This window comes from Drosophila montana, unplaced genomic scaffold, assembly GCF_035044405.1.
Source record: "Drosophila montana isolate Dmon_TW-CO22-7 unplaced genomic scaffold, ASM3504440v1 contig_3634_1, whole genome shotgun sequence".
Classification (NCBI taxonomy): Eukaryota; Metazoa; Arthropoda; class Insecta; order Diptera; family Drosophilidae; genus Drosophila; species Drosophila montana.
This window is the reverse complement of record NW_026998519.1, coordinates 31,942-54,322: the sequence shown is the minus strand read 5'-3', so window position 1 is coordinate 54,322 and position 22,381 is coordinate 31,942. Positions and strand designations below refer to the sequence as shown.

Here is a 22,381-nt window from a genome sequence, read left to right as displayed (position 1 = left end):
TGCGATTTTCGTCTTGCTGCTTACCTGTTATATACATTTGCACAAAAGCATTATACACTTTTTACCCATTTTTAATTGGTTCAGTACAGTTATTAAATTTATATTGTAAAAAAAGTCTTTCGAAGTTGTCATCAACTTTCTAGATTATACTCCTATAAAAAAGAATTCATAAGAATAGCCCATAAACTAAATATATAATACTTAAAATGCCATGTGCTAGAGACCGGGCCAACATATGCAATAATGTAAACAGCAGCACGATACAATTAAATTTAATGATATAGCCATGAATACATTTACCTTACGGCTTTGCAAATATGTGAGAGCGGTGAAGCTCGTAAAGTTTGAGTTTGGTGAAGATATATTTGAGAACAGAATATTTTTCCATACAAAAACTAAGTTTTCGACCGATTATTTCTAAACACCCTTACAAGGTAGTAGTGCCATTTTGATCAGAGTTTGCATATAAGTAAGGAGCTTGGTGAATCTAAAAGTTGTTAAGATTGGTCCAAAAAACACGAAAAAAGTTTTTCTTACAAGAACTTAATTTTCTACTGATCGTTCCTATGGCAGCTATATGATGTAGTGGTGCGATCCGACCGGTACGACATTTTGCCTGCAACAGAAAGACGGACCTGCGCAAGGTTTCAAGACTCTGATTTGTGTTTGCTTGAAGAGTATATCAATGTAAACAATATGTTGACATTTGCTAGGACAAGTGTCTACGTTGAATGAACGATAACAAGATTGCATTGAAAATATTTGAGTTTTATTTGGTCGCTTGAAGCAAATATGAGCTCGTTAAGGGTATTAAAATAAATTATAAAAGGGACAGACACTCCAATAGGACAAAACGCAGCGCTGCCGTTGCATACGTTGCACAATTGACCGAACATGAATGCATCTAGTAGCACCATAAGCCAAATATTATATTGGCTAATAGGTACAAGGGTTTTTTTAGTCGGGCACACTCGACTCCAGCGTTTTTACTTGTTTGGTGAAAGTGTGTACAAGGGAGCGCGTAAAGCGAACTGTTTCTGGTGTTTGTAGAGGAAGATTTAGGGTATCTCTTAGTCGGGCACCTCAGACACTCTAGATCACTCGACTTGTATTTGCGGATAATTAAAATAATCATCTGACTTCTTAATTTGATGTATCTCAAAAATTGTAGAAGATGTACATTTTCACAATTACAACACTATAGGAACGGTCAGGTGTAATTGCATTAGAATATTTTATCCGCAAAATTAACAGTTGCCTCTGCTTTTAGCTTTATCTAATAAAGAACTCTGTCGGACTTTCTTGGCTGATATTCGCAGAAACTTATATGTTATAATAATAGATTAAAAGAAAAATTAGCATGCAGTGCAAAGCAAATTGTGGATAGTACTGATGAATAAAAAGACTAAACAGTGCAGGGATTGGATATATTGTATGGTAGAAGAGAAAAGAAAATAGTTACTTAATCAAAATTAAGGCGCCAAGCGCCGAAATATTATACTATAAGTCAATACTCTGAATAAATTGCAAGCTGTTTTTATTTACTGTTGGGTACGGAACAAGTTCAATGTTGATTATTATCCGCTAGTATTTCACTAGCATAACAGCGTCTAAAATGTCGTCACATTAGTAATTGAAAGTTCACGATTTTTAATTGATTGCATATGAAATTCTCATAGACTTTGGTTTAACTTCCAATGGATTTGTGGTTTTTGCAGTAAAAATTTGGATTTTGGTTTACGTACCGATCATAACCCGGGCTGGTACTGCATTCCATTCTAGCCAAAATGTGATAAACGACGAGGTGACCAATATAATGCCAGGTATAAAAACGGTTGTAAAATAATACGCACGATCACGGGTAAATGTCATTTCGACTTGTAGGCAACTGTAATTACCTTAAAGTACAATGCCAAAATCGTTGAATTTGGGCCACAAATTAAAAATTATTTAAAACACAACTGTAAACGTCTGTTAACGCAATATATTTCTTAGACAATACAGAGACAGAGTTACAGACAGTAATAGTACACATAGATTCACACAGAAGAATATATCTTACCTATCCTTTCTTAAATTGGAAAATTTTACTTTTTCTGAGCGGTACTTCCACAAAAATAATAATAATAAAAAAAAATTAAATACAAATAAAAATGGAATGATTGAGTTTCTGATCTTCGGTATTGGTTTTGACTTGGGACTAGTTGCTAGGAAGGTTAAGCGTAAAATATTGAAAACGGAACCCATGCACCAAACCTTTCATAAAACAATACATTCTTAAGGGGTAGTGTCGCATACTTTTCTTTTGGGCAGTGGTAACGCATTGAAATAAAAGGCTGCAAATTAGGTTGGTTTTTGTTTGATTATTTTTTATATAGGGATGTGTCTTCAAATGCAAACTACTCAATATGGCAGAATGTGTAGAATGTAATTTTCAACTAAATCAAAATGAAATAAGGATTATAAATTGCGTATATAGAGGGCAGTACAAATTGTTGTAAGTCAATCGCTAAAAAGGCGAAATAAGTCAAATCTTAATGGCGTATACAAAAATGGTTTAAATTTGTTTAATACTTTTCAGTGAAATTAGCAAGGGTAAATTTTAATAATTAAAGATATATTGTTGGTTGCTTAGTTTGTTTGGTATTATTTTTTACTGGTGTTTTATTTGGTTTTCGTTACCTATCATTGATCTAGCGGGCACGGCATTCCATTCTAGCCAGAATGTTATAAAAGATGACGTCACCAAAATAATGCCAGGTATAAAAACGGTGGTAAAATAGAACGCCCGATCTCTGGTAAAGATTAAATCGACCCTAAGGCAGCTGTAGTTCCCTATTGATTTGAGTTTAGCAATAAGATTGATGTTGTTTTTGTTTTTGTAGAGAGTAGGAGTTGACCAAGTATTTGTTGTAACATTTATATATTTTTGTTTTTGGTTAGGGGTAGACAAAGATTAGACCATTAGATATGCAAAACAATTAATGTACTTTTTGGTAATATGTATATATATAATTTCTTAAAAAAAGAAGGCAATAACTAAGCTCCAGACTACAAGTCGAAATAATCGTAATCGCACAAAAAACGGCACTCAAAATTGATAAGGATCTAAGAAACTAAAATTTTTGCTGCAAATTTTGATTTAGCCACTTTAACTTAGAAGTAAAATATAGACAAATACGAGAACATTGGATATTAATAAAAGATGCGCCTAAAGACAAACACATAAAATCATATAGTTACAAACACACAAGATCAAGGATTTAAATAATTGGATGGTAATAGCTGAACTTACCTCTCCAACTATTTTGATCACAGGGCGTTGTTTGATTTTTAATTAAATATGCGTTCAGTGTGGTCAACGAAGGGCTCTTGCGTAATGTGTCTTCATCATTCTTCCAGACATATTTGATTTGTGCTTCCTCATAGGAAACTGTAAGTCAGAACGAGCAGAAAACAAGGATAGAATAAGAAAAATTATGGCTACATACAAATTTATGAATACATTTTGATACCCTTGCAGAGGGTATTATAATTTTGTCGTGAAATGTGTAACGCATAGAAGAAGACATCTCCGACCCCATAGAGTATATTACAGTTGCCTATGATTAGTATCAACAGCCGAGTCGATATAGCCATTTCCGTCTGTCCGTCTGTCTGTTTCTATGCGAACTAGTTTCTCAGTATTAAAGCTTTCTTTATGAAACTTTTCAGAAGTGCCGCTTTCTATTGCACGCAGTACATATGTGAAAATATGGATCGGACCACTATATCATATAGCTGCCATAGGAACGATCGGTCGAAAATTAAGTTGTATAAAAATGTTTCTGTTTTTCGAGGTATCTTGACCAAACTCGGCATTTATTAGTTTTACTATACTCTTCATATATATATCAAAATCCTATCAACATCGGACCACTATATCATATATCTGCCATAGGAACGATCGGTCGAAAATTATGTTGTTGTATGGACCAACCTCGGTATTTATTAGTTATACTATGCTCCCTCCATTTATGAAAAATCTTATTTCCATCGGACAACTATATCATATAGCTGTCATAGGAACGATCGGTCGAAAATTAAGTTGTTGTATGGAAAACTTTTTTGTTTTTCAAGGTATCTTAACCATACTCGGCTCTAACTATTTTCCCTGTGCTTCATAGATACGGGCAAATCACTATGAGCATTATCAAAAGTTTGGGTCTGCAAGGGTATTAAATCTTCGGCGTGCCGAAGACAGCCCTTCTTTCTCGTTCATATCTAAACCTAGTGTATACGATAAGGTAAGCTACTTGCTAAAATTAACTTTTTTTCATTATTGACATCGGGAAGAATTACACAAACAATCTTAAAACCTAAGAGATTTGCTCAAACAGGATTTCAATATTAATTCTAAGCATTGCTTGTAATCGGGGCAAGTTATCGATTATCGGAAACAAACTCTTACTGCGCGGGCACTAGGAGGACCTCTACGTTCAAAATTTCAAGTCTGTAGCTCTTAAAGGTTCAGAGATCGACAGGTTCATATATACGGACAGACGGACAGACAGACGTACACGGCTAGATCGAATCGACCGATAACAAAAAAATAAAATCTAAAAATTAATTTTTAATCAACTTCTGTGTCAATTGACCGATCTCTTTGTACCCTGTTCACAGAGTGAAAAGTATATTGGTTTTCTGCGATTTTCGTCTTGCTGCTTACCTGTTATATACATTTGCACAAAAGCATTATACACTTTTAACCCATTTTCAATTGGTCCAGTACAGTTATTAAATTTATGTTGTTAAAAAAAGTCTGCCATTTATATATAGCAAAGAACTCAAAATAATAGCCCATAAACTAAATATATAATACTTAAAATGCCATGTGCTAGAGAGAGGGCCAACAGTGGCACGATACAGTTAAACTTAATGATATACCCATGAAGACATTTATCTTACGGCTTTGTATACATGTGAGAGCGATGAAGCTCGTAAAGGCTGAGTTTGGTAAAGATATATTGTGAAACAGAATATATTTCCAACTATAAACTAACTCCAAACGTAAAACATCTATTTGGCCATCTTTTCTTTACTCTTTTCATAAATGACCTACCCTCGATACTGTCTCACTCTTGAGTACTAATGTATGCCGATGATGCAGAGTTGTGCCTTGCATAAAGGATTTGGCCTGATGTAATCTTTTAATATCCGAAAATGTTGCCTTTCAGTCTTGGTGTGTCAAGTTAACCTGTTTAATCTAAGCTTTTCCAAATGCAAGGAAATGACTTTCTACAGAAGCCCTCTCCAAATGCTTTTTTACACCCTTGGCAGGATACTGTGCAGCGTATTAACAGTGCTAGTAATGGAGGCAATGATTAAGCTGTCATTCTAGATCATACACTCCAATTCGACTCTAATGTTACGACCGTGGTCAATAAGGCCACAATTGTTTTGGGTTTCACTAAGCGATGGTCAAAGGAGTTTGACTCTCCGTACACGACAAATACCCTTTTTATATCTCTGGTACGACCTATTCTAGAGTATGCCTTACGTGTCTGGTCGCCACAATATTGTATTCACCAGAACAGTATTGAATCTGTACAAAAAAATTCCTGTTGTTTGCCCTTCGTGGTTTAAACTGGAATCCTCGTGTGTGGTTACCGTCATAAGTCCAGTAGACTTCTGATGCTCAAACTTACTGCTTTAATAAATAGTAAAATATTTATTCAAGGGTTACGGGTGAATGCGACTCTTTTGGGTTGACTAGCAAATTAAACTTCCCAGTTCCTTCTAGACTAACACGTTATTATACCTTTATCGCTTAATTTTTGTTCAACTAACTATGCGTTGCTTGAACCGTTCTGGGTGCTATGTGATGATTATATTATATTATAGTCTTAGCTTGTATTCGTTTATGTACTTAATGTCGTACGTTAGACGGACGCGCCCCTTGGCCAGTTGTACGGAAAGTTAATAGCTTTTAATCTCAGAGGCAAGTTTGCATAGAAATAGACAGACGAAACCGGTTATGTAAGCTCGGCTGTTGATACTAATCAAGAATACATATAAATACATATTGCGGTCGAAGATATGCGTTACACATTTCATGACAAAATTAGTAAGACCCTTTACTTGGATATAAACATGAATGAAAAAAATCTAAGAAACACATTTGCACACGTCGGATTAAGCGAGAGGTGGCCAGTTCAAATCCAGGAGTAATTTTTATATAAGTTTAGAAAATTTGTTTTTATTCACAAGGAAAATATAAAATTTTAAACCAATAAAGTTATTAATAAAGTAATAATGAGAGAGTTTAATTATAATTAAAATTTTTTTTTTGTTATGTCAACTACGATGTTTGTCATAAGTGTAGTGTATTGTTAGGGTGGAACTAGTACAATTCACTGTTGAATGTGTTACGATGTGGAGATCTCAGTAAAATTTTGAGTTTTAATGTGTATCTTCTACCTGGCGCGCATAACCAGCTAGGTCGAAAATTGCTGTCTTGTGGCAATTGCATTGCGTAAACTACTGTGAGTGCAGCAGAGGAAAATAACCACTGGAAAGGTAACATGATAAAAATCTTGCTGGACCTGAACTTGAATCACTTTACGTTATTGATTGAGTAGGAGGAGATTCCTAAATGGGTCCACCTGAAAGTCTACCGAACTTGCCTGTAGCGCACGTGAGAGCTATATGGACTACCTCTCAGGAGAAATCACAGAAGCAGCCAGAATACAGCTTCGGTAACTTCGTCACGCACCCTTGCGTACAAAAGGCGTCATGTCCGTCAAGGCGGACATGGTCAGCACGTCCAACCGGCTGAGACGTTTGCTGGCCAGAACCCGAAGGGAATATCTTGACAGCATTCTGGAAAGAATTGGGCAGACGGCAACAGCTTGAAAGTTTACGAGAAACATTTAATGGCAAAACATTCGAGTTCTCCGATTATGAGTAAAAAGGGCCTAAACTTTGATCGGAAGAAAAGTCGGCGATTTCGTTTTCTGACCTTTAGACCATTTCACTTCACAGACTTTGCACAGCGCCGTAATCTATTCGCTGCGCCACTGCAGATGTCTTTGCCAATCAATAACATATCCCCTGACATATATGTTTGTATTTTATATACATACATACATAGATTATGTAGTTAGATAATAATATTTATTTATAATAATTAGAGCGTCCAAATTTTAAATTTTCTGATTAAACTTCCGATAAGTATATTTGAAATCGATTTACCTATATTTAAAGTGTGGGGACGGGGTAAATCACAAAAATTGATATCGTGCAATATATGTGGAGCGATGTTAATAGACTAAGAAAGAATATTTCATCATGTGGGTCCATGGAGGCAACGATGTTTATATTTCATTTTCAGGCGCCTGAGAGGAAACAATTTTGCCTCCAAAGTGTATACGATATCTCTTTATCTCTTATCTTTTAAAAAAGACTGGCTGAAAAATGTTATACCAGCAATAAGCCAAACGAATGCTGGATGTCCTGTTGTCCAAAAATGCAAACATCTCTCAGAGGGCTTGATTTCCTGCTCCTAAGACCAGGCATGTGAGTGAGTCACCTGCAATGACGACTTCGCTTTGCCTCCTAAAACTGTACACTAACTTCGCGGGTAAAGTTGGTAGAAGGTAGCAGTATACACATAGCCAGGAGAATTACCTTTTGCTTTACGAGGTTTGAACTGGGACCCGAATTTTCGTTCGCCATCGCACGCCAGGCTTCATCTTAATCTTTCATCGTTGACCAACCGTAGGACATTCCTCGATGTTTTCGACTGATAGAGATTTTTCTTTTCTTTTAGGTTGTCTTCAATTATATGTTCTTTATTGGCTTACCGTAACCTATAGCCCCTTCTTCTAGCTACGTTCACAAAAGATTACGCTAAGCAACCAGTGATCTATCCTCGAACTCTTTCTAAATAAAATCTTTGGATAACTATGTGAATTCACAAACGACCACCAGTTATGGGAATAGCTTGCTGGAATATAACTTGTTACATACCTGTCCCATACTCTACAAAAGTTGAAAAAATTTAGTTTTTAAAGCTTTTTTCTAGGTTTCAATAAGAATTTCTCCTGACGGTATATTTTTATACCTTGCACCCATTTAAAATGTGTAAAAAGGGTAATATGTATTTGTGCAAATGTATGTAACAGGCAGAAGGAAGCATCTCCGACCCCATAAAGTATATATATTCGTGATCAGCATCAACAGCCGAGTCGATTTAGCCATGTCCGTCTGTCTGTCCGTCTGTCCGTATGTACGAACGCAAGGATCTCAGAACCTGTAAGAGCTAGAGACTTGAAATTTTAGCTGTAGGTCCTCCTAGTCCCCGCGCAGATCGAGTTTGTTTCCGATATTCTATAACTCGCCCTGTTTGCAAGTAATATATAAATCGATATCGAAATCCTGTTTTGTGAGCAATTTTGGTAACTAATAAGAGCTAGAGTCACCAAACTTGACATGTAGCTTCTAGAATAGTATATATGTATATATCAAGTCTCTTTCATTTTACAGCTATCGCCACCTCCCCGCTACCACTTAAAAACTAAAAATGAAGTTAATTATCCAACTAGTATTGGCCAGCAATTTTAGCCACAATTTATATGCAATTGTCATTTTAAGAATACACGAATATTTTATACTACTAAAACTTTCATCAAGATCGGTTAAGAAACTAGAAAAAAAATGTGTTTTGGCCTGCAAAGCGCAAATTCCAAGAATTGCTGTATACATATACACACACGCATTCATGCGTGCCTGCTTTGAATTCTATCAACAGCATTGCAATTGCGATTGTATTGTTTTCTGTGCTGCTATTTAATTGGGTTTTTCCTCAGTAAAACTCAATTACTGGTGTGGCTCTTGAGTAGAGGCTGCGGAAGGTAGAGCGGTTAGTTACGAGTTCAAACCTGCTGAGGAAGCAATTTTTTTTTTTTGGCTGGTGTGGCTGTTGCGTAGAGGCGGCAGCAAGTAATGCGGTCAGTTACGAGTTCAAACCCTTTATTACTACTAAAGCAAACGAGCGCGTAGCGGGAACTGCATTTGGTGTTGGAAGAAGAGGGTTCAGGGTATTCTCTAGTCGGGAGCTCATGACAAGAACCTCTTGCTTGTTTTTATATTCACTTAAGTATATTTTGTGAATTTTTGTTGTAGAAATTCGCCATTAGCGAATAAGAAGCTAATGAACAATACTCATACTTACTGCTTTCCATTGAGAAGGAGCATTTTGGATCATCGAATGGGAATATATGTAGACTTCCCTGACAAGACAATATCAAATGCCGTCTGTAAAATATACAAGTAAAATAAAAATATTAGGATTTTTGCAGTAGATTTAAGTCATACATAACAGAGTACAGAATTGAATAAACTATGCACATACAAAATATATGGCTGATATGGTTTGTTTTTGCATATACTTTTATCCTAAAATATTTGATTGTCTGTCTTTTGTTATACCTACTATACTCAGAAAATGTATCTGTGCACTTTGTGTAATGTTATAGTTTTTCGGTTTTGCGGTATCCTCACAAACTCAAACGGATCGCATTCACAATATTTTCTCAGTGGCCTTTACGACCCAAAATGAAGAGAATCACTATGATATTTATGATATAAGCGAAGGTGTCCATTTTGTAGGTAAATAAAGCGACGCAGGCGAAAAATTAAAAAAGATTTTTAAAAAATCTCTCTGCGGCACATTGTTTTTTAAAGTCACCTAATATCTGCCATATGGGAGGAGGATGCAAGTATTGCAGGAGGAATTTAAGGGCTATATGGAATAAATCACATAGCCTAGTCCTAACAGTGTCATTAGAATTCTTAATTTAGTACTCCCAGAAAAACTAGACTTTTATAACAAGTATAAAATATTGATATTTGCAAAAGCAAACAAAATTTTAAAAGAATCTGTGATCATCCATAAATTTAACCTGTGCTTAAATCTTTACTTTGAATTTAATTAAAAAAAAACGTGGCCGCCAAATATTTTGTTCTGTAAAGTCTTCATATTTCGTGGTCAGACCTTACGATAACCCATTATAGCGAATTTAACGGATATATTACATAGAAAATGTATCATGTTTCATGGCTTAAATGACACAGCCAAGATATTTTCGCACTAAATATAGCTGTTGCTTGTTCAAACCTTACTCCAAATATATTCTTTCCAACTATTAAATAAGTAAAGAGATCTAATTAGAATTATTAAAAATTAGGAAGACAAATAAAAATCCACCTGCTGGGTCGTGCTTCCAGCAACCGAACGAACTAATTGCCACATCTACAGGAAAAGAACTGCATTAAACAAAAACACCGCATAGCATCTGTACAATCCCAATTTCAATTTTATTTATATTTCTTGCAAATTTCTATTAATTTGATTTTACACGATGTCCTCATTAAGCATCAAAATAGTATCCAGAAATATACATAGTTGATTTGTGGTTACGATGGTTCCAGCTCTTAAGAGATTTGCTGAAAAACTGGGTATCAATTAGATTTTGTATCGATTGCTTGGAAACGGGTCAAGTTATCTATGACTTTAAATGATTGATAGTTGCACAAGAGATAAACATTTATAGCTACGTGTAATTTATCAGCCCAAAGGACTCGATTTCGCCGATGATTCATTTGTGAAGAAATAATACTCCAAGAATAATTATGCGAATATTCAAAAAGTCAAGCTTGAGCACCAGGAGTCTACTGGAATATGGCAGCAAACCTTTTTAATGCAATACGAATTTAATAAGCATTCTTTCTATACATATTCAATCCCGGTCTCATACATTGAATGTTGTGGGGACTAGGCATATGAGCCAAACTCAAAGATAGGGTCTTTGTTGTATACGAATTGTCAAATTCCGTGATTCTTCGTTTGAAAAAACTAAAAACTGTCCTGACCTTGTTTACCACGACCGTAAAATGGGACTCGTTCAAGACGTATGAAGTCTAGTTTTAAGGAAAGTTTTTGGGCAGAGCTTCTGTAGAAGGCCATTACTTTGCATTTACAACAGTTGACATGTATTAGATTTGACTAGGACTTAAAGGCATCAACATCAGGAAGCCTCAGTCTTACATAAGTCAATGATTAAAAAGTAAAGAGTAGCTTAATAACTGATTGGAAACCTCACAAGTTACCTGGATACATTAAGAATATGGGAAGGAAAAATTGGTAAAGTAAGTTATTAACTGAATCAAAAGACTTTCTATTAAGTATAAACGATCTCAGTCTGCATTATTTTCTTAAAACATTAGTGATTGCTGATCTATGTTTCGAAAACCAGTGTGGGAAAACTGAAACAATTGAGCTGCATTAATGCAGCAGTTGAGTTGTTAGAATTATCTTTAGGAAAATCAGACAATTTAGAAGCATATCTATTGTTTTTTACTTTTTATGAAGAGGGATGACAAACCATTCCTTTCATATCGCAGGCAATTCAAAAAATCGTGGGAAGTATTATGTAGTTCGAAAAAGTCTGCGAATTGGTCGGCAATGCTCACATTGGAATCCGCACTCTCATTTCATTCAAATTGAAAATACTAAAATAGACATCTTTGGCGAAATTTTTTGGCGATATCCGCTTGCAGAGATGCATAGTTGGAAACAGTCAACTTGCAAAATAACATCGTTGAGCTCATAAAAATCAGTCTTACCTAAACAACTGATATGATTCGCTGGCTGTCTTCAGTGTTCAGTGAACAACAATTTTGAGGGAATCCAACTCAAAATTAAATTCAACGGATTCGTCTTTTGAGCTAGAATCTGGGTTAACCTGCGATAAAGACATCTTATGTGAACCGTCAATTAACTAATGTCACCTGGTTAGAGTTGTGTCTATATGCAGGGATCAAGCAATGCCGGGAAAATTAAAACACAAGAGGTATTAACATATATGATGTAGTACTATGAACTCCGATTAAATTTGAAACAAAACTGATCTACTTTTGCTATGAAAGGACCTATTACTCCCTTGTTATCTTTAATTGCAAATAAATCTTGATTACATTTTCTTCTGTAGTTCTTATTGTGGCATCGAATACTCGCAATTTCGCAAAAAGTCAACAACCACAAAAATGTTGTTGGTTCCAAATGGAATTATTTGTTATTTATTAGATTTTGCGGATGTGGAGGCGGTGTCCAAAAAATTGATCTACCCATTTGGTAACTCTATCTTTTAAAACTTTCAAAAAAGGTTTTGATATCAACTTTTTTTGTTTGCATAGAAATTAAACACGTACTGTGCGATACATGGGAGCACCTGTGCTCAAATCCAACTTTAACTTCTCCAGCTTTTGTTATTATGACAGATCGACGCGTTTATACAATCGGAGCGAATAAATCGACTCGGCTTTTAATTATGACCAAGAATATAAACACTTGAAAAACATTCCGTGATGCTTCCTTCTCCCTGTTACATACATTTGGAATAAACCATGATACCTTTTTAAGCCTTTTCAATGGGCTTAGGGTATGAATGGGCCGGGAAACGCCGGGTTATAATCTATATTAGTAAAGTGTAAATAATTCTCATTTATATTCAAATTAGTGTAACACACCTCATTGCGTACGTAATGGTCCCGTTTCGAAATATTCTTAAAGCGAAATGCATTGGTATGATGGGATCCTTGAAATCGCCATGCATAATGAAATATGTGTCGGGCGTCCAGATACTATCATGATGATGCAAAGCATTTAAGAAATCGTAGTGGGACTTATTGCCATATTGCAAGCGTGGATCGCTCCACTGCTGGTTCAACAGAAATTCCACTTCATATTTCTGCAATAAAATACGACTTGAGTAATTAAAAAAAAATATGTACGTAACACTATTTCTTACCAAACTGCTCTCGTCGGGTGATGCTAAGCTTAAAAGCAATACATTAACATTAACCGTCAGGGTGCCTATAAAAGTAGTTGAAGTTAGTTAAAAATTTAATTAAGGTATATGTATTTATAAAAGTGCTAGCACCAGGGGCAACATATATAACTCAAAGATAAATATATTTGTAATAAATGCTACAAATCAAAATTAAGAAGAAATAAGAGAACCAATACAGTGCTAAATTAACTAAAAAAAATCTATAAGACGCTTCTCTAAAATATTTGCTAGTTCTCGTGATTTGTTTAGGACATTTCACCAACCGCGATTATGTGGTCTCCGCGCATTTTGATTTGTGGCCATGTCGGGCGATTGTAAGCCACAGCAAAAGTCTTCATCTGTAAAATTTAATAGAGATTTTTTTTACAAGCAGGCCTAGAAATAATCACTCATATACTCTGCAAAAAAGTCTCTCTAAATAGCTTAACATAGTTCTAGCTCAAAATTGCTCTGTTCTATTTATATTTGAATTATTGACTTTCAATATTGCATGTAGTTAAAATTCAGCTTAAATTAGTCGAAACGGAATTTCTTGATTATTGAGCTCTTAACTCTTAGTTAATGCAGATATTTCTTAAAGTCACAGTTTAAGGGTCACTGCCTTGGAGTTACAGTCCTGGGGTCACCAATCCAAAATTCAAGACTACTCTTTTCCTCTGAGTAAAGTAATGTGTAGCTTAATTTTTTTTTACACGAGTTTCACGTTCTTACGTCTAATAAAATTATGACAGTGAAGTAAGCAAAATCATTATATTCGAAAATGTGTGACTCTCGTTTCCTGATGATTAACCTTTTGAATACAATGGTAAAAAAGACTAAGCCTAGCGAGTCTGCCTTTTGCGCCAGCTTAAGCAATTTTATATGATTGATATTTCTTCATTCATTTCAATATCGTAGCCACATTTGTATATGCAAGCATTAATTTTATTGTCTATTATATTATCCTCTTCTGTCTGCATCCTCACTAAACCGGCAATTAAATTAAATTATATTTATAGTGGCCGAGCTATACCTTAGTCAACGTGGCTATTAGAAAACAATAACGCGTTTTGTTAGCCCGAAAATTTTACCAACAACTTAATAAGTTGGTACAGAAATAATGTTTACTCAATGCATGGTCCTCAATTTTGATGTATAATATAGCTTCAGTTAAGAATAGAAGTTTAGGTTGTGGTTAATTATTGTACATTTTGAAAGTTGCTTACCATTTACAGGCGGCAGTAATCGTTTATCGTAGCGTTTCTTCTCAAGTAATAAATCTAAAATTTCCTTATCCGAACTAGACTCGTCGAATCTGTGTGTAAAGAGGTAACATTATTTCGTAACTACAAGTTTGTTTAAACTTATTTAATACTGTTATAAGCATATCGCAACACATAAAAAAACGATTTCAAAAGATTATATTTTCATATCTATAACAATTTTGTTAATAATAACTGGGTTTTTTAGTATCGAAATAAAATTTAGATTTAACAACAAAATTTGAACTGGAAATGACCCAAACTTTTAGATTTATATTTGCATAGTTGGTGTTAGATGAGTTCATGCATTTTGTATTTTAACCGATGTATCCATTTAAAAATTGTAGTATAAAGTAGGGCAAATGTATGTTTAAAAAGAAAGCACGAGCCATATCCAACTGCATAAAGATTATTTTTATTGTGGTAAACGGAGATAATCCGAGTTAGTCTTCCTCTTACTCTTAGTAGAGTATATATGACTTATTCGTAAGCACGCACGACGCTATGAAGTGAGTTTTCAATCTCGATTTCCAGAGTTTTTAGATTCTAGATTCACCAAGTTTGACTTCAATGATTCACCCAAAAATATTCAAGCTACGACCAATACCGTCTCCGAAAGTAAAAATGTTTCAACACATCTTGACAATTAATAATCTTTCATACACAAATAGTGTTTCTTTGATCGTTTTTCTGGAAACTATGTGCGCTGTGTCAGAAAAAGTCTAATTGCAACAACAAATTGTTGTATTGCTTAACCATATGAATACAAAAATCGCGGCAGTTGTTAGGTGTTAGATATAAGACAGGTGTTTACAACACTAATAATGTTAAAATTTTTTCAATAATGAATGTCACCATTTATTTGTCACCTCAACGATATTGAATTATTTAAATTAAGTCCTCTTGTGTTTGGTATTTGGTATTTCCGCAAATATGAAGTGTGTGTACATAATATGTTATATTCATATCATTATTTGCACATAATTGAGTTAATCAGATGAAATCGAGCTGAATGTTGGATGCTTAATAATATTGACCAACAAGGTATGAAAAACCATGAATGAGGAGGTTGACTGTATAGCTATTTTCAGAACCTCCTGGTTCTATCATCAGCAGATGTTGCTATCGACTCTAGTATTGCAAACTCCTTGTCCCCTTTTCGAAGTTTTCTTTAACTTGTGAAGATTTGAATTGTGGACACAGAATTTACGTTCTGCATAGCCGAAGTCAAACTAAATCATCGACGAATTTCAATTTTACGAATCACACGATAACATTATAACATCTGAGTTCGATATTGCATTGAATGTCATAGTGAACTAAACATTCAGCAAATTAGTGCTTTCATTTCACAACAGTCGAGCTTACACTCTAATCTGCTGCATGTGTTCGTACCGAAATTTAATAGATCAATATGGTTTTCCCAACCCAAAAGATTGTTCAGACTCAGCAATGTATAAGCTGAAGCCAATAAATTTGATTTCATTGCAGTCCACTTGGAAGAACGTGGAGAACGATCTGCCAATGTTGCCGACAAAATATTGCAAGCAACCAGCACTAATGTGATATGTCCCCACAGCAGCAGCTGCCAAAGTCATCAGATACCAATTCGACTGTAAGTAAGCTGTCAGCCATTAGCTGTAAAGCTAATAGACTCTGTCAATAAACACCATCGTCTTAAAATCAAACAAAATGCTCACTCAAAGTCCAACGCAACCTCAAACTCCCCTCAAATTTAGAAAAAATCAGTCGGACAATGGAGTTGAGCAATAGAGTTCCAATAGTTCCGATTGATTCGCACAGCTGCACTCTTCAACTGCGACAGCTGTATGACAACAGCAAGTTGCATGACAAAGCAAGTCCTCCAGTTGCGCCTAGTTTCCACATATTCGAACGCAATTCAAAAACACAATTCTTTGCAGCAAATCAATTGACAAATTGAGGTGGGCTTTAATCATGGCTGACGTATAATTGGAGCTGATCTGCTCTCCAACAATAACTTGTTAATCGATCTAAAGAAGAAACATTTAATCGAAACGACAACGTAAGCCGACTCCAATGGCACAATAATGGATACCTTTGTACCAACTCCAAAGGACGACAATCACACTTCATTGATTATGAATCAAATCACAAACGAGCAAAAGATATATTTGCAAACCGTACTCTGCCTAGTTCAATTTTCCCGACATAGTCTGTAAGCTTGGCCGATTCCTTAGCATTGTTAACTATTAGTCGTAATTTTTTTTGTCATCCATCTGCGATCCAAGCACCACTCAGCGAGATATGTCAGATTCGTCTCCTAGATTTAATTTCGAAATATTCCACAAACAGTACATGTAGCTGCGATGGATAACATATGACATATACATATACAAAACAATTTGTTCTTAATGACTGACAGACTGAGAGCACGGAAGCTGAAATTCTCACTAAAGTTACCTTATGTGATGAAATTGCAAGCGAAGGCGGGGCTTAGGGAAATTTCAACCGCAAGTGCTGAAAAAAGGCGAAAGTAATTTTCAAAGTAATTTGTTCAACTTTATTTGACGGGTGTCTCACATTTTTTGGAAATGGGGTCAAATTATGTTTCACGTTAAGATTAATCTACAAATATATATTTTTGCAAAAGTTTTAAGAATCGTCCGTTCGGCGGTAAACTTACTTTCAAAACCTATATTAGAAATTTGTTTCGGCGATTTCGGTGGTATACAAGTTTTCTGTTTACGATCCGCTCGGTTTCAAAATCATTTTCAGAGATCTTTGTAAAAATTAATTTGATATGTTTTTCGCGAAATCCACCAATCTTGGATGCTTAGAATATGCGGGTCAAAGGTTAAATGAACGAAAGTTTTTTTTCGGATTCAATATTTTCACAACAAGATTAACAGATTTTTAGTTCATTAATCGATAGACTTCAAATATTTTCCTCAACAGATTAAATGTTTTAGGGCCGGGAACTGGGTGCAAATGTTATATCGAAAATGTTAAGCACAGAACTTGCCACTGGCAAGGCCGGGGAATACCCGTTATACAGTAAATCATCCAATGGAATGATTTAAAGATGACATCGTTCGTTTAAAGCTGCACTAATGTGTACACCATCGCCACCTTCGATTAACTGCTGGTTCTGCGGAAATGATATAAAAAAAATCTTGCGACTTCAACGGCTGAAATGGTTTATGGAACGCATATCAGTTTACTAAACGAGTTTTACGAGTTTATCCAAAGGATTTTAGCAAAATGTATGGAGACATTACATCAATTGCGCACTAGCAAGAGCATATTCATCCTTAAACAAATGAATGACTGCTGGCTCTTACATATGTCATGTCATAAATAATTTAAAAAAATTACTGTTATGTTTTTGTTACAAAACTTTAACTGATTTTTGTAGGAAATTAACTGGCTTATACAGGAAAATTAATTTGCATGGATGTTGGTAACCAAAAACGGACGCAAAATGGTTGCAAAGTAGAACATGATTGCTGTGCCAATACTTATGTGTGTGTCTGTATGTCATGTCAAGGGCTTATTCAAAAACACATTCTTTAGAACCACCATGGTGAGGACAGGATGAAATAGCTGACCGCTAATCCCTAAAGTTAACGACAAGAATGTGGCCGTTTTCACTGAGCTCCTGCATGCGGCTTTTATACTAAAATATAGTTATCATCAACCTAATCTAATTACTCAAGACTTAATCACAATGGAGGATGGAGTTATCGATACCGATAACTTATCGGCAGCTCGACGATGCATTTCGCATTTAAATATTAATTCAGGATTATTAAGATAACAAAACTGTTTGTTTTAAGGCTACTGCTGTGATTTCTGCTAGAACTTCGACTACTCTCTATATGTTATTCAAATATCGAAAGAATTTAATAAAAATTGTAGAAACATATTGTAGTTGCTAATTGGTGAGTCGGTGAATCCTTCACTACACATTTTAAGCTTTGTAATTTAAATAATTAAATATTTATAAGCTCTGCAGTAGATATCGACGATTGTGTATCGTCTATATCGGGGGAAAGAGCGCATGCTATTGAACTGTCTATATATATTCCAATTTGAATCGGACAGTCTCTGAGATCAATGCGCTTTTACATAAAGACAGCCAAACAAACTCACCCGTGGAAGCTTCCTGATAATATATAAACTTTATTTGGTGAGAAATGCCTCCTACCTTTTTCATACATTTGCAGAACTCCAAAATACATTTTTTTTATACAAATTGTCAATGGGTACACGGTATACAAATTAAAGAGTTAATAAAATATTTAAATACAAAGTCAGAATATGAAATATTGTTTTCATATATTGCGTTTACATTTTCGTATTTTGTTAAGTATGTTTTGGTGTGGGTGCAAAACTTACTTTGACCAATCGATGCTGTGAATGAAAGAATATTAAAAGAGTGTAAATAGAAAATTTTCGAGTAAAGTGGTTACATGGTGTTACATATAATAATTACTATATACATATATTCAATTCAGATTTCAGACTTGTAAAAATAAAAATTACAGTGTGTATAGTATTGTGAATGGGAGACAAATGTATAGAAAGTTCTCCAGAGCTCATAGGAATAGAACTTACATGGGATGCTTGTCCATGGCAACCGTCTCCGACTGTGTTGCAGCGGCCATGGATGTGGTCGTCAGATAGCAGAGCATCAGTACAACACTGGAGGCCGCATAGAAACTGAACGATTGGCTATATTGCTTATAATGCTGCGCCAGATACTGATATCCGGCTGCTAAGGTGGTGCTCAGAGTGGATAGAATTGCGGCTGACATGGTGATGGGTACGACAGCGCTGGCGACATTGCCTAGACGCCACGTAAGATAAGCTAATGGCTGTTCTACATCTCTACGCCCATCCTTCTCATGCTGTTCCTGCCGATCCTTGCCTTTCTCGTCTAGGGGGCTCGCTAGGTCAGCTTGCGCTTGGCTGGAAATGCCAGCCAAAGTCGCTCCTGTAGCAATGTCCTTACTTCTGTTAGTGCAGCTGCCACATCCTCTGGCCGCCTGATGCTGGCACCAATGAATGCGTCGGTAGCGTCGCTGCTCATTTTTTGTAATCTTTGTGCTGCGGCTGTAGCAGTTGGAGCAATTTATTTGCAAAGTGCTTGGCTGCCTCGATGCCTGAATATTGATTGTTAGAATTGTTTCGCGTGTCGCCAACGCGACCTTGTTATCATGCGCCACTTGAAAAAACTGTTGTTGTTGTTGCTGTTGTTCCGCTAAAAGCACTTGAGCTGCTGCTTTTAGATGTTTGGCGGTTGCTGTTGCTGTTGCTGTTTGAGTTTTATGACTTTGTTGATAGTTATCCTTGATTTCTATGTTCCTTACTAATGTTGATGTTATGCGAGAGCATTGATTTTGCGTTTGTTTTGTTGTTCTTTGCTTGGGCTGCTCTCTCGCTGATTCAAAGACGCAGCCCATGTTACGATAACTGCAAGAAAAGGTATATACAAGTCATTTCATATTTAAGTACATTTATTTCTTTGTACGGATTTCCTTATTGATGACCGTGATATCTAAGCAGCTCAACTTTACCCAAAAGTTTTCTTTTTATGTCTTTTCACAAGGCTGCAAGTCAGAGTAAACTATGACATACCCTGTAAGTAGCGCCAAATTGCCGTAACATACATTGGAGCCGCTTAACACACAAAAAACACATTCACGAATAACTGAGATGGTTATTGTTAATTATTTGCGAGGCTTAAATATAGCTTTCGAATGTATTTAAATACAAAAGCCAACGGCTGTGCTTCCAAAAATGATATTATTACAAGCTAAAATGCTTAATTTTGTAATTTGGGCGGGATATACAGGCAGACCGAGCAGAATATATCCTGAATAAACCATTCGAATCTTCTTTTATACATATTTGCTCAAAAACACATTTACATATGTCTACACACAATCGAGCAAGTGGAAAGCAAATTGCCAAAATTAATTACAAAAAAATATGATTTTTAAATCGATTTTTATCGATTCCTTGTGCGAAGGTATGTAGAGGCAAAAAGACCCCATAAAGTACATATTTTCTTGCTCAGCATCAACAACCGAGTCGATCTCGCCATGTCCATTTGTCTGCCCGTCCGTCTAACTCTCTGTCCGTAAGTATGAACGTTTCGATCTCGGATACCAGAAGAGCTCGAAATGTTGAACGAAGATGCTCCTCCGCGCAGCACGAGTTTATTTTAAGTCATCGATAACTGGTCCCGTTTCCATGAAGTCGATTAATATTAACATCGAAATGATGTCTTCTGAGCATATCTAGGAGCTTATAAGACGCCAAAGAGACTCGCACATACCATACACTGATCCAAATTATTTCACACCTTCGATAACATTGCGTATTCCGAACATTGTAAAAAACGCACATATCAGAAAATCAAGAGCTTGTATCTTTCTAAAGCATTTCTCATATATCGGGTGTAGGGAAGTCCATGTGTGAATGTGTGCTTTTAAGTATCTAATCTAGAGAAGAAAGCTACAATGTTTATAAAGGTAGCTTAACACGGGGTACACGGTTTCTCCTAGTCCTAGGTCACTCCCGACATGGTAGCTCTAATATTAGTAGGGTTATCATGCGGACCCACGCCTCCCCTTCTTTCTTCTATCCTATCTTCTTTATTCATTATGTGCTCACTACTTGGCCCTATATATCCTGAGCCCATTGAAAATAGTTAAAAGGGGTATAGTGGTTTTGTTCAAATATATGTAACAGGCAGGAGGAATCCGTTCCGACCTCATACAGAATATACATTCTTGCTGCGCATTTATTGAAAGGATGAGTTTAGATCTTATTATAGCTAGAGTCTTTCAATTTTGAGCGCTGCTCAAATTTAAATAATTAATAACTCGCCTCGTTCCCATGCACTCAATAAAATTCAATATCAAAATCCCGACTTGCTAAAGTCACCAAATTTAAAATTTAGTTTTTCTTATACACAGATTATGTATATTTTATTTGCTTAGAATCTTCCCCCTTTCCAAAATATCATAAATACAAATCCAATTGGAACACAAAATAATTTTAGTCCACAATTTGAATTGTATTGTTTATTTTGAATATATGAATAGTCTATGGCATAATTAGACCTACTGCGGAATGCGATCAATATCGGTTAAGAAACTCCGAAATTGCTAAAGGAAAGGTTAGGTCATATATGTATACATGTGTGTTCCCTTTCGAATTCTAAAAATATAAATGAAATTTCCTTTGTACTCTGGCTGTGCTGTGTGCTCCTGCTTTTATTTTAGTTATGAGTTAAAAGCTATAAGTTGCATGAGGCGAGGATGGATAATTGCCGGCGGACCTGCTTGTGTTTTTTGTTAAAGTAGGTTGAGGGTATCTCCTAGCTGGGTACTTCCGGATATAAAAATCTTACTTTTTTATCTTCATCTATTTGTCGTCATCCCCCAGACAGCGTCATCATGGAGTATATTTGGTTTATGCATTATCCTACATTCTTCCAGCACGATTGAGGTTGGCAATTTACTCTTAGAATATATGTTTTCCCGCTTCAGAGAAACTATTAAGAGCAAGTGACCTTAGTGGGGCAATGGAATAGGAAAATCGATGTGTATGTTCACAGTTTTAGAGCTGGAATAGCCAAATTTTATTTTAAGACGGCCGATGAACTTCTCTAAAAATCGATTAAGAACGCCCACTGAGCGGTTGGAAAATGGAAAAACTCATCAATGAATTTGGCGGGTTTTCTCTCTTAAGCAATTATAACGAGAATGAATATTACGCAGTTGGTTACACCCTACTTGAAAATTCTTATTTTTTAATATTATTGCACCTATTTAAAGTAGCTTTAAAGGGTATAAGAAAATTGTACATTTGTATATAACAGGCTGAAACAGACAACCCCTTGCTGATCTACCCTTGTCTCTAGAGATATTTTAAATTTATGCTTCATAATAATTTGCGCAGCATGCGGCGTGTGTACAGGTGTTTTTGTGTGTTTACTTGCCACTCAAAGGAACTGAACGGCAGCTTGGTACTGGATACAGGGTATCTCTTAGTTATGCACATCAGACAAAGCATTATTACTATTTCTTCTACAGGGGCTTCGGCTCTATTGAGTAATAAACTCGTTTATATGGTATCTCATAGTTTGGCACTCACGACTTACACATGCACACACACATATGTACATACACACACTTACTACACCCATAGAGACACACACCCTCCATGCAACTGACGTTACTCGCAAACAAG

At 35.7% G+C, this 22,381-nt stretch overlaps 1 protein-coding gene across 1 annotated transcript; it reads right to left on the bottom strand.

The window, feature by feature from the left end:
- Nucleotides 1–3,295: 3,295 nt before the first annotated feature.
- LOC135435570 (uncharacterized) lies at nt 3,296–21,556 on the bottom strand (the record flags this gene model as incomplete). The annotated part of the gene is given in 9 exon segments (XM_064692701.1): nt 3,296–3,433; nt 9,215–9,297; nt 12,571–12,791; nt 12,852–12,916; nt 13,157–13,231; nt 14,099–14,187; nt 18,515–18,529; nt 18,734–19,591; nt 21,540–21,556. Coding segments are annotated over 9 exon segments (1,558 nt in total), but the record flags the coding sequence as incomplete, so codon positions are not given.
- Nucleotides 21,557–22,381: the final 825 nt, after the last annotated feature.